This window comes from Cervus elaphus, chromosome 12 (assembly GCF_910594005.1).
Source record: "Cervus elaphus chromosome 12, mCerEla1.1, whole genome shotgun sequence".
In the NCBI taxonomy this organism is placed as follows: Eukaryota; Metazoa; Chordata; class Mammalia; order Artiodactyla; family Cervidae; genus Cervus; species Cervus elaphus.
In genome coordinates this window covers 91073649-91085782 of record NC_057826.1, presented here as the reverse complement: position 1 = coordinate 91085782, position 12134 = coordinate 91073649, and the positions used below count along the sequence as shown (strand labels likewise).

The window sequence follows — 12134 nt, the reverse complement described above, 5'->3', positions numbered from 1 at the left end:
GCCTCGAGGCCTAGGCCCCAGGAGAGGGGCCCCGGGCCTCTCTAGTCCACCGGGTACCTTGGGGCAGACGCCAGAAGGCAGAGCTCCGGAGCTCTCCACGCTTCCGTCACCGTGGTCCTTCCAGACGCAGCCCGACGACGAGGGCTCCCGACCGCTGCTTTGTCCGGTAGAGACCGTTCACGCGAGCAGCTTTATCAACTCTCGGGCCCTGCATTAAGTGCGGGCAGCTGCGCCCGGAGGCCCATCGTGGGCTGAGGCAGGGGTCGACCTGAAGCCTCGCGAGGCCTCGAGCTCGCGTGAGGCGATCGCCGGGCCGCTTCTCACTTCCGGCCTGCGTACCCGGGGACTGCAGGCTAGGCCTGGCGGCGGGGACGCTGTATCCGTGCGTCCTGTAGGGTGCGGTGCGGCCTGGGAACTGAACCCAAGCACACCGAAGGGCGGACGAGTCCCAGACGCGGGGATCCCGCCAACTGAGAACCTCTTAGAAAAGTTCTCTTCCCTTCCCCCCACGAGACCCTTCTGTCATTCAAACTCACACCAAAACCCATCTTTCTCCGTATCACATACTGAAAATGATTTTATTTTATCCATTTACATTTAACTTGATATAAACTTGTTCGGAAAAGTCAAATAATATGCTTTATATTAGCTCAAACATTTATTAAGAAAACCAAATTCCATAAATAAGCACAGACAATAAGTTAAAACATATCACAAATTGACCAGTATGTAACAAGAATGCTTTATCTACACAAAACATCCTATTTCACATGTTTGTTCATTCTTCGAAAGCGCTTCTGTTCTCTGGGTTTGGATTTGACCAGCACATGCAGAAAGAGCTGATTGCGTTTCTCTGTACAAAGTTGCAGGGTTGTAGATGCCTGAGTGCACCCTTCGGCAGCCGGCAGGGGCCAGGGCAGAGGCCGAGGGGCACGAAGAACGACAGGACGACCACAAAACAACCTAGGGCACAGAGCAGCGCGAGGAGAGAGAAACGGAGAAAAGGAAGCAAACAAAGCCCAGCCCTGGAGGATCCAGAAAAAATGATGTGGCTTCTGCTTTTACAAAAGGAAAATTTTCTTACATGTTTCTTTTACTCTTTCTCATAAAGACATTTATCAAAATGGGTAAGCTCACCTCTTCATCACATGACTGCTTTAGTTTACTCCAGCCACCCAATCCACTAGACATGTTCCTCCTGAGAAGCCTTCTCTCAATACCCTCACACAGTTGTACTTAAGAGAATAAAAGTAAGATAAAACAAAAACGTTCTCTTGCAAGCCAATACAGGGCTGCATGGATGTGACCGGATGGACAAGGCAAGGAACGGATGGTGGGAGAAGAAAGAAAGGATTTCGGTGCAAGAATACAGGGATAAATCAAATTGTAATCAGTTAGGCCCTCAGATGAGGCGGTTGGTAGTAGATGCTTGTCCTCCTTTTAGACAAAAATCCTAACATTGTGCTGTCCCTTGAACACGTCCGTGTGTGACCTAGGTGCACTGTGTATGAGTGTGCGCGCGCGCGTGTGTAGTGTCTGAGAGTGAGCGAGAGTGCGAGTGTGTGTGTTTCTGCCCACAAACCAGTCCATTGGTGTCTGATTTCAGATCCTGAGTCTACTCCCTGCTAAGTAAAATGGCGGGAAGGATGCTTTCGGCAGGGCGCGGGAGGGGGGCCGTGGGGCGCGGGGCGAGAAGGGTCCCGGGGCGAGGCGCGGGGCCAGGGGGCCGCAGGCGTCGTGGAGAAGGTGGGGGTGGGAATGCCGCCAGTCGGAAGGCCAGGCGGAGGGCGCGAGCCGGGAGGCGGCGGGGCGCGGGCAAGCGTGGGCCGGGCGCTCGCGACAGGGCGGAGGGAGGGGCCAGGTGAGGCTGCCGGGCGCGGCGGGGAGGGTGCGGGGAGCGGAGTCAGGCGGGAGGGAGGCCCCTTGGGCCGAGGCTTGGGGTCGAGCCCGGGACGGTGGAGGACGGAGGGAAGGAAGGGCCGGACGAGAGGTGGTGGAGCCCGGGCGGGGAGGGAGCAGGGCCCCGGAGCTGGGGCCGCGGCGGGAGAGCGGGGCAGGGCGCCCGGACGAGGGCCGGGGCAGGGAGCGGGGGGCCGGGGCGCGCGCCGCCGGGGCCTCGGGGCGGACCGGGGGGCGGTGCCGGGGGCGGAGCGGGCCGGGCGCGGCGGCATTAAGTGAAGCTCATGGAGACTGTGTGCTCTAGCGCCTTGCGGCGGAGGGAGGCGATGCTCGTGCCCCGCCACACGTCGCTGCTGTCCGGGGAGCTGCAGAGCTGGGGCGAGCCGGAGACGTTGCTGGGGCCGGGGAGGGAGGCGGGCACCATGCCGGGGAAGGCGGGCTGGTAGAGGTGGGACTGCAGCCCCGCGCCGTTGGAGCCCGCCAAGCTGTTGGACAGGCCCATGGAGTTGGGCGGCGGCCCGGCTGCCAGGCTGCACTGGGACAGCGACTGCGCCATGGCTTGCTGCCGGCCCAGCGCCGGCGGCAGCGGCAGCTGCGACACGCCCGGCATGGCGGCCGCCGCCCAGCGGGTGTCGTTGGCATGGAAAGAGCACAGGCTGTCGCCCATGGCGGCGGCGGCGGCAGCGGCAGCCGACGGGAACTGGGGCAGGCCTGGCGTGGGCAGCAGCGTGCCCGGCGCGCGGAACACGTTGGTGGTCTTCTTGCGCTTCTTCCACTTAGCGCGCCGGTTCTGGAACCAGACCTGGAGCGGACGGGGGTGGGGAGACACACAGGGCGCTGTTAGCCCGCGGCCCGGCCAGGCGCGTCGGGGGCCCGAGCCCGAGAAACCCGCGGCAGGTCCACCCCCTCGGCCCCAGGCCGAACACGTGCCATCGGCCCGGCGCGCCCCCACACGCAGCCGGGGACCCTGGTTCTCCACCAGCCCTAGGCAACCGGCGCCCCGGGCCTCCCCCGGGCGCCAGCTCCAGGATCCTGAGTGACCGTGCCCGGGGAGCACTTACACACCGTGCGGACGAGACACCGTACGCAGCATCCACCACGCCCCTGCGCGCCCGCACATTCTGCCAGCCGCTTAGACGCACTGGTCTGCAGGCAGGCGTCTTGTCAAACCTGGACCCACAGGTGTACAAATGAAGATAAACATGTGTACCCGTGTGGCCTAATAGCGTGCCTATAACAATGATGGGGTATAGAATTTTCAGAAAGGCTGGAAATTTGGAAATTGATGAAGAGCTGTGGATGACAAAGACGGTTTCAAAATCGAAAGACAAAAGAAAACCCCTAACGCCACGGATGACGGAGCGGAGAGCTTAACATAGTGATCCATGTGGGAAAGCAAGCGCCACTGAGCGAGTGTAGCTTGGGTCACCACAGTGACTTCTGATTCGGAGCAACTGGTACTACTGCCACAAGTCCGTGCCTGCTGCTGAAGCCCCTCTAAGGGTACTTTATCTGGGTTGTGCAGCTGTGCTGGAACCAGCTAGAGCCCTAAGCCTCAGCGCTTTCAAATCTATTACCTCCAAGAATTTACTGAGGATCCCAAATAACAAAGCCTCCAGGTCCCTCAACTCCCCCCCACCGCCAACCCCGCCTCGTTTTATCTATAAATTAAAAGCAAATTTTCTGACCACTACAAGCCAAAGGAAGTCAAATTTAAAGCTCACACTACCTATGAATCAAATTTAATTTTGCTCAGACAAACCCAGATGTCTTTTTAAAAGAGATGCGTTTGATAAAATATACTCCAAATGAAAATAATCTTCCTATTAGTTTTTCCTTAACAGTGGACCCTGGAAGTTCAGACTTTATAAGACAAATTTGCCTGTGAATGTCAAATTCACTACCACAGAGGAAGGAAAGGTTCTTCCCAAAAGATACCAAGTAAACTGCCTGACCAAGAAAACTTCCCCTCACCCCATGTTTAAATTTGATTTTTTTTTAAGCCAGCATGTCTATTTGGCAGGCTTACAGTTCAACATATAGTCAGCTGGAGGTTTACTATGCATAAATATAAATGATGTGGGACACAGCTTAGGTACTGATTGAATTTTCTCATAATTTAATTTGGTCAATGCAACTTGACCACCGTTAAGGTCATGTGTTAATCCAAACTATTTAGTGTTTATTCTGCAAACTAGAGTATCACAAGTATGGGAGTACCTGACCCCCTTTCCCAGTAAACCAGTTATACACACCCAAGCCAGTGGAGCTACACTCTTCATTTACCAATATGAACAGCCCTGCAATCTAGAATTCTCTTCAGCCTTTGGGCTGGCCCTGGCTTTTCTACCACGCATGCACCCACCCATCACCCACCACTTTATCTCTTTCTGGTTTCTACCTCATTTTCCATGTTTTTGCCTACTGTAGTGTCCAGATTGGGTAAAGATTCAGGCTCCTTTCCCTGCTAACGCCCCTTGAGCTGGTGGCGCAGTGGATTAATGAGGCAGCAGGGCCTTAGATAGAGACTGGGATCAATGTGGCAGCAGGCCGAGGATTGAGCTGTTAGCGGAGAGTAACCCACAGGAGCCCAGGAAAGCACCTCGAGGAGACGGACTGCCACAGGTCACTTCGCATCATCCATCCAAGACTGTACCTAGACAGGACGGCTTCTGTGACCAAAATGGTCCCCACACCTCACATTCTGCACCCAGATATATTTCGAAAGGTATCTATAAATTAAAGACCGGTTCCCAGCACCCTGCAAATGTCAGCGAATTCTGAAATGTTTGACTGTTTGTGGTGGGCAGGTGTGGAGAGTGGGAAAAGAAACAGAAGAAAGGGGGGAGGAATTGCCCAGAAGAATCTCAGTAGAAAACATGCCTGCCAGCAAGATTTCTGAATCTCAGGCACAAGCGGAAAAGAACAGCTGTTGAAGAACTAAACATTGTAGAAATAATCGAAAAATTGTGCTCAATTATGTTTGAGGGTTAGTAGTCAAATGATGGCTACAAAATTTTTTATGTTTCATGGCTTACTGGGATTGGGAAAAAAATTCTGCATGGGGTCTGAGCACCTCCGTTCCAAGCTATGATGCATATGTTTTTAAAATGTGAATGTTTCCACTTGAAAACTAGAGCATGACGGATTAAAATGCAGGTAAAACCTAAGGGAGATTTTGAGAATGCACAGATGACAACTCCAGGAAATATATTAACCGCAACCACAGCCAACTTTGTACTCAGTTTGAAATGCAGCTCTTCTCAGAAGATGCTTAATACAACAGTGAGAATCTAATGGAGGTTGGAATTTAAAAACCCACTTTCATGATATCTGCTGTTACAGTAATATAGACATACTGTAAATGTATTTTAAAATATATAGCCCGTTTAATTCCCCACCTATAAATGGCTCAGAAATAGAGAAAGAGAGGAGAAAGAGAGAATATTACTTTTTTCCCCCCTCGAAGCAAACGCTTTATGAAGATCTCATTGGAATCCAGCAAATGATTAATGTGAAGATTTGGGAGGAAATCTGGGGAGCTGTATTAAAGCCTAGATCTCAGGTTCATTTCGATCAGCCAGCCGTGAACTCTGGGCCGAATTCATTACACTTTAATAGTGCTGGGAGAGGAAGAAAATGCAATTTCTCATTCCATTAGAAAACTAGAAAATACTCTCGGCTTGTCCCCCTATTAAGATGTGGCAGGTGACAGGGCCATTCTGGGGGACACGGTCAATGGAATTACAGCACATTATTTTTGTTCGTATAAAATATTGAAAGGCAAGCCTGACTGTGCAGAAGTTATTTCACTGATTTGGTTTTTATGTAAATAAAATATTGAAAGTTAATTAATCCGTGCTAGAGACTAATGATTATGCTTATTATATTGCATTTGATCGCGTAATTTGCATGATTCTCGCATTGCTGCTTAATAAGCCATTCCAGGTTATAAATAATTCTGAAATTGGTTTCTAATAATGGCATGCTATAAAAGGAATGGTTTTATTACACTAGCCAGAAAAGAGGAGTGATATCAGACATGGAATTGGCCTCCGTGTGAGTAGAGGTGCTTTAATAAATACTTAAAAGGATGATATATGGCAAATGTAGATAAAAATAAGTATATTGGATCATTTAGTCTAGAATCAAAAAGTATCTTTAAAAACATACAATTGCAATAAATTAAATGTTTAGATCATTTTTAATCAGTGCAGTAGCCCACGTACTGAAAAGAATTTGTGGCAATCTGTTAACTATAAAGAAAACTATGAAGTACTCATCATATAAGAACATAAACCAATTACTACTTAATTTGAATTTGGTCAAGGAGCAAAGACACAGTGAATTGTGAAGTAAATACATTTTACATAAATTATTTTTGCATTATATTACCTAATGTTAATCATTTTGAAATGTTAATTAAGAAGGTTATGTTGATCTGATTACTTTTTAAACTATGGAACATTATTTTTAAAAATATTGAAATTACCATTCTATTAAATTTTTCCTATCATCAGCATCAAGCTATTATCTTTGGTTGAACATTATGCTAGAACAATTAAAGTACTCTGTCTCTATTCTTCTTGATTATTCTTTTGTGTACTTCTCAAAAATAACTGTTTCCATTACATAGTTTGTGCTTTATTTCATTTATAACTTTTTATATTAAAAGAATCACTGCCGTTAACCTTTGGAAGACCTAATAAAGTTTAATAGACCTCGTTTTCTTTTTTCATAAAGTCAGTTGTCCAATTATATTTTATTTGTGATTCTAAGTTCTATTTTAATTCAAACTAATTACTAGGAAGCCTAGGTTAAACAACAGCATTTTAGTCCTTAAAAATTATTATATAGTATTTCTCTTGAGTGAAAAAAAATTATGAATTTTGAACTGACAGGATTTTAACAAGCCAGTACTATCATTAACAGTAATGAAAATATTGAAATTGTATATTTCTGTTAGGGTATGAACTCAATTTCAGATTTAAAAGAGGAGCAAGGTTTTTTTTAAAAAAGCTTAAGAGCATTAATAATATATATCTGCACAATGCAATTAACATGCCTCTGATGCTTAATTTCAATGGCCCATGGTTCAGGGCTTCCAGAGTTCACTAAAGAAACCACCCAGATTTACACTGAGTAAAAATGTTAATATAGTGTGTTATACTCTTTATTAACTTGACCACCTTAAGTCCCAATGACATTTATTTGCTGACTGTTTAAAACAGAAGGTTAGACAGTCTTTAAAACGCTGAATGGAGACAGAAAAATTCAACACTGGGATTATGAACACTTTTGACTTTTAGATTAAATATAAAGTAACTGAAACCTTTAAACTTTGATGTTTAAAATTTGTAAAACGGAGATCTTTAAAATTTTTGATAGCAGCTAGAGCTGAGATTGACACCCAGGATAAGGAACAGAAAAGACCCTATCGAAGACAGGCTAGGAAGGTTTTCAGCACCCTGGATAGCTCAAGTCTAACCGCCCCTCTTGGAATTTCACGTCCAGCACCTGTCCATAAAATATTTGATATAATGTTTTCATTCTTCTAAAAAGTGGAAAAAATCTGAGATTCATTGGACTTATACTTTCATACCCCAATTTTCATAGAATTTACAGGTGTGGTTTGTAAGTTATATATAATTTACAACTTGGAGGGTGGTTAGACTAGAACAAGGGGTCAGTAATGATTTTGTTTACTACTGGTCAGTCTTTTCTGACCTAAATGTCCTTTCTTCAAATCGGGCAGCTACACCAGAAAGCCCTTATCCCCCCCCCCCCCACCACCCCCACACACACTGCCCAAGTTACTTTAGGGGAAACCAGGACTCATAGGCTGTGGGGGATCGCTCCAGCTGCCCCCAGCGCAATGGTAGGCCACCAGATTCAAAACCTTTATAAGCATCGAAGCTAGAGGGTACTTCGCCGGAGACCGGCAGGAGTGTGATATGCAGGAAAACCTGTAGATCTTTTCTGAAAGGCGCCCACTTCGCCTTATTTTCTCCTTTTTCGTGTTTTCTGTATTGTATGATGCATTCTCCCATTTATCCAGACACTTGACACAAACTCATTAGCGGGTAATGAAATACTTGTCTATAATGCGAGCTGGAGTGGAATTGCCCGCGGGGGGTTAGCCGCCTAGGAGACACGGAAGGTGGGAGACCTGGAGATTTCCTTCTAGGGAGGAAGGAAGAGACCTAGCAATCGAATGACGCCGGCTTCGCTTTGGAGGAGTTTCTGCGGAAATGTGGGTTATACTGGCAGGAGATGGGGGCACTGTCTGTCCATCGATGGGGCCAGTTCGCGGGCAGAGGAGCTAACTTCACCCAGGAAAGCTTAGCCCAGGATCCCTGTAAGGGAAGGAAAGACCCTGCTGCCTTCGCCTAATTCCTCCCACCCGCTGCTTGTCTTCTTCCCTGGCGCCCAAGCCCAGCGTACCTGCACTCGGGACTCGGTCAGCCCGATACGAAGGGCCAGCTCCTCGCGCATGAAGATGTCGGGGTAGTGAGTCTTGGCGAAGCTCCTCTCCAGCTCGTTGAGCTGGGCGGGGGTGAAGCGCGTCCGATGGCGCTTCTGCTTCTGTTGGCCCTGCTGCTGACCGGCTTGGCTGGGGTTCGGGCCGCCCTGGGGCCCCGGCTGCTTGTCCGGGTCCTTTGCGCTCACCGCCAGCGAGGCCGGCGTAGAGCCCACTGTGGTGATGTCCTCCCCGGGCAGCAGGGTGGCTCCCTCGACTGGGTCGGAGCTGGGCGCTAGGTCCCCCGGGTGGCCCCCGGGGTCAGAGCCACCTACGCCCAGCCTACACTTCACCGCCTCCCGGTGGCCCAGAAGCTCGGCGGCATCTTTCATACCTGAGGAGGCAAGGGGATGGCGGTCACTACTGCCCTGGCCATTCCAGGAGGGACTGTACGCCCCGCGTGGTCCTTTTCCAGCCCCGCGCTCGGCTCCCTCTGCGCCCACGGTCGCCCTCTGGAGCAGTATCCCGGGGTGCTCAGCCTGGGGCCCCAGGATCTGGACTGCCAGGTTGCAAGACCGTCTCCCGGCCTTTTCCCTTCTCTCCGCAGCGGAGTCCCTTAGTAAACAACACATGCTTTCGTCTCTCCCACAATGAAACACTCCTAGTCCCGGCAATGAAACATGCCTCGGAGACCCTTTCATGAACCGTACCCCCCGGCGTTCTAGGAACTCCAGAGCTTGTCCTAGAACCGAGCGGGGGGTGGGGGGAGGGGGGAAGAAAAGAAAGAAGGAAAATTAAACCGTTTCTCCATTGCTGCCCCACCTGCTCTTAGGCAGCCTGAGAACTCTACCTCCGACCCTCAGCCGATTCCCTCTCACTTTCGGAAGATGAATAAGTCGCCAAGCTTTCCACCCCCCAAAATCAACCCAAATCAGCTCCGCCTCCCCCTCAAATCAGAGAAAGTGTTTGGAAAATGGAGTCACATCCATCACCAAAGATTCCCAAACCGGAAACCCAGAGCCCAGTAACCCAGACAGCTTTAAGAAAACTCAAGTAAAGTCTCTAGACATAACAGTGAATCAAACTTTAGAGAATTCAACTTTTCTTTCCGGAGATATAAAAGGCACGTTCCTCTCAGCCATTGATTGGCAATGCCGAGTCCCTTTGCAGGCCGGATGCCTGCGAGGATGAATCTGGCTTTTCTCCTTTCTCAATGAGTACACTTAGTAAATTGCTTCTATTGCCGCGGCTTCTCCTTCAAGACTGAGTTTTACAAATTCAACCATACTTAGACGAGGAGGAGAAAGAGGTATGGGGAGAGAGAAAGAGAGGAAAAAAGAGAAGAAAGAAATCTGAAATTAAGGCAAACAGGAGGGGAAGAGAAGGGAAAAAAAACGCCTCCAAACAAATTATCACGGGGTAGATCGCCCCCTTCAAAAAAATAAATAAATAACAATAATAAGGGGGAGGGAGGAAGTGAAAACATAAGAAAAACAAAAAGTAACAACATCACCCAACTCCTTTGGATCTACATATTCCATAGATTTTTTTAAAAGACGTTGTTAAATTAAATTAAACTTTAATGCAGCACAATTACTTTTAAAGAAATTAGTCCATTTAGGGCACATTAAGGTAAAATAAGGAACAAATTGACAATTTCCTGCCCGGGCTTCTCCTGGCTGCCCGGGCGAGAGGCGCGCACTCACCTAGCCTGGCGTCCAGGAGGTCGGCGTGAGACAGCATCGCGCACCGCTCCAGGGCGAAAGCTGTTCCCCCCCAAATTTTAGCGGCTTTAAGTTATTTAAAATAGATATAAGCTATAAGCTATACGATATAGATATATATAGATCACCTAAATGAAAGAAAATTCGGTTTGTGGTTAAAAAGGGGGCTTCTTGCATTATAATGTCCTTTAGAGAGACGGGGAGGTGCTTAACAGTTGAATGAACCCGTGAGCAGCTCGGCGAGGGGACCAATCAGGAGGGCAGCCTGCAAATGTCAGCGCCCGGAGAGTCCCCCGCTCCGCCCGCCCGCCCGCGCCCGCCCGCGGAGGCGGCGGCGGCAGCCCGGGCCGCTCCAGCCCCGAGCAGCTGCTAGAGCAGCGGCGGCCGCCGCGGCCTCGCTCTGGGCTTCTGGGCCCGACCTACGGTAGTTTTTCCCTGAGACTTTCTCCAGGCACACCTTTCCTTCTGGTCCCGCCCAGCTCGCTCCGAAGGCGCGGCTCTGTGTCTCTGAGCTAGGATCTTCCGGGGGGCAGAGGTAGGGCAGGGGAGACAGCAGGGCATGACCCCTTGGTGACCCGGGAGGAGCCCTGGCCTGCGCGCTGGGCAACAGTGCCAATCCGGAGCACCACAAGGGCACACCGCGCCCTCCAGACCGCGCCTAGACTTCGCGGCCGCCCAGCAGGCCTGCGCCTAGTGTCCAGACGCCCTGGCTGGGACCCCGGGCCTACAGAATCCCATCTTCGGGGCAAGGCTAGAGCGCATAGCAGTACTCGAATCCCCACCCCACCCCACCCCGCGCTGCTTCCAGGCCCCGAGGTCTGCTTCGTGGACTCGAGCGTGGTGTCTTTCTTGCACTTTACACCTCCTACGCCCGGCTCCAGCTCCTCAGCCAGCCCACGCTTGCATCCTGGCCCACAACCTGCTCCTTTGGACAAAGTTTCTAAGTTCAGTACGGTTCCCAACTCCACTTTAAGCTGTAAATAAAATTAAATGCTCTTTATTTTCCTCTCGAATATGTTAAACTACTTGAACAATTTAAAGTGCTTTGCACAAGTGAAGCGAACCATTTCTAATGTTCTGATTTTTCAGAGCCAGCCAACAACAAAGTTTAGATTAGTAATATATTTCTAACCAGAGTAATTTTCAAGATCATTAGGCATTTATGTAATTAGTGCCAAATCTATAAGCTTTTATTACTATTATTAGAGTAAAATCAGTATAAATTTGTACTAATTTACTACTGTTTAGACTTGGCTGTCAAGACCAGAGGTTCTTATTGTAAATGATAACTGAGGAAATTAAGTGCAAAATTCTGTACCATTTCTGATCTGCTCCTAAACAATCCGTTTCAATTGTATTTGTAGCAGAACATAATGCCCTTTTAAAGTTATTTGACTTGTATTTTTATTTGCAACACAAGAAAAATGCCCTCTTCCCAGGCACAATGAAAACTGATATTTACTACTCTCAACTTGATTAACATTGATTTTTAATTCGAGAGTGATGCAATTAAGATTATTCATTTAGTGCAAATAAAGCGTCCACAAAAGGGCGGCCCTATGAAGTCTGTTTTAAATAATACCGAGCAAATGGCTTTTTTTGTTCGCCGTCCAATTGACTTACACAAAACATTGGAAATGCTGCCTGAGAGCAGATGCGAGAGGACTTGTGTGTGTGTGTGTGTGTGTGTGTGTGCGCGCGCGCTTGCGCTTGTGTCCTTAGCTATGTGTGTGACAGGGACCGAGCAAGTAGACAAAGGAGGCGGCAAGGCGAACTCTGGGGCAGTTTTGCTTCCTCTTCTCTCCTGCAGCCCATTCCCCTCCTCCCATGCACACACACACACACACACACACGTGCGCGCGCACACACATCCACACCCAAGTGTGAGTGTCGGGCATCAGCCACATCGGTTCCTTCCGAGCAGCGGAGATCGCTTCTCCGGAAGCTTGGGGCCGGGCCGAGCTTCCGCGGTCGCCGAAGCTGCTGCCAAAACGGCCTAAACGGGACTGGGGCTGCGGCTTGGCGGAGCCCGAGCGGCGGCGGCGCGATTA

The 12134-nt window shown here is 49.4% G+C and overlaps 1 protein-coding gene across 1 annotated transcript; it reads right to left on the bottom strand.

The window, feature by feature from the left end:
* Positions 1–645: 645 nt before the first annotated feature.
* Positions 646–10270, bottom strand: LOC122705355 (orthopedia homeobox). Its single transcript, XM_043920682.1, has 3 exons — positions 10066–10270; positions 8344–8753; positions 646–2701 (listed from the first exon to the last, which is right to left on the bottom strand). Exons 1-3 carry the CDS (start codon positions 10100–10102, stop codon positions 2171–2173), a joined length of 978 nt encoding a protein of 325 aa, XP_043776617.1. The 5' UTR covers positions 10103–10270; the 3' UTR covers positions 646–2170.
* Between the last annotated feature and the right edge of the window lie 1864 nt (positions 10271–12134).

Excerpts from the sequence above, each read along its gene's own strand:
- LOC122705355 (XM_043920682.1), bottom strand. The coding sequence starts at position 10,102 with ATGCTGTCTCACGCCGACCTCCTGGACGCCAGGCTAG. Across the intron at positions 8,754-10,065 it reads CCTCCTGGACGCCAGGCTAG|GTATGAAAGATGCCGCCGAG; the intron begins GTGAGTGCGCGC and ends TTGCCTCCTCAG. Across the intron at positions 2,702-8,343 it reads TGACCGAGTCCCGAGTGCAG|GTCTGGTTCCAGAACCGGCG; the intron begins GTACGCTGGGCT and ends CGTCCGCTCCAG.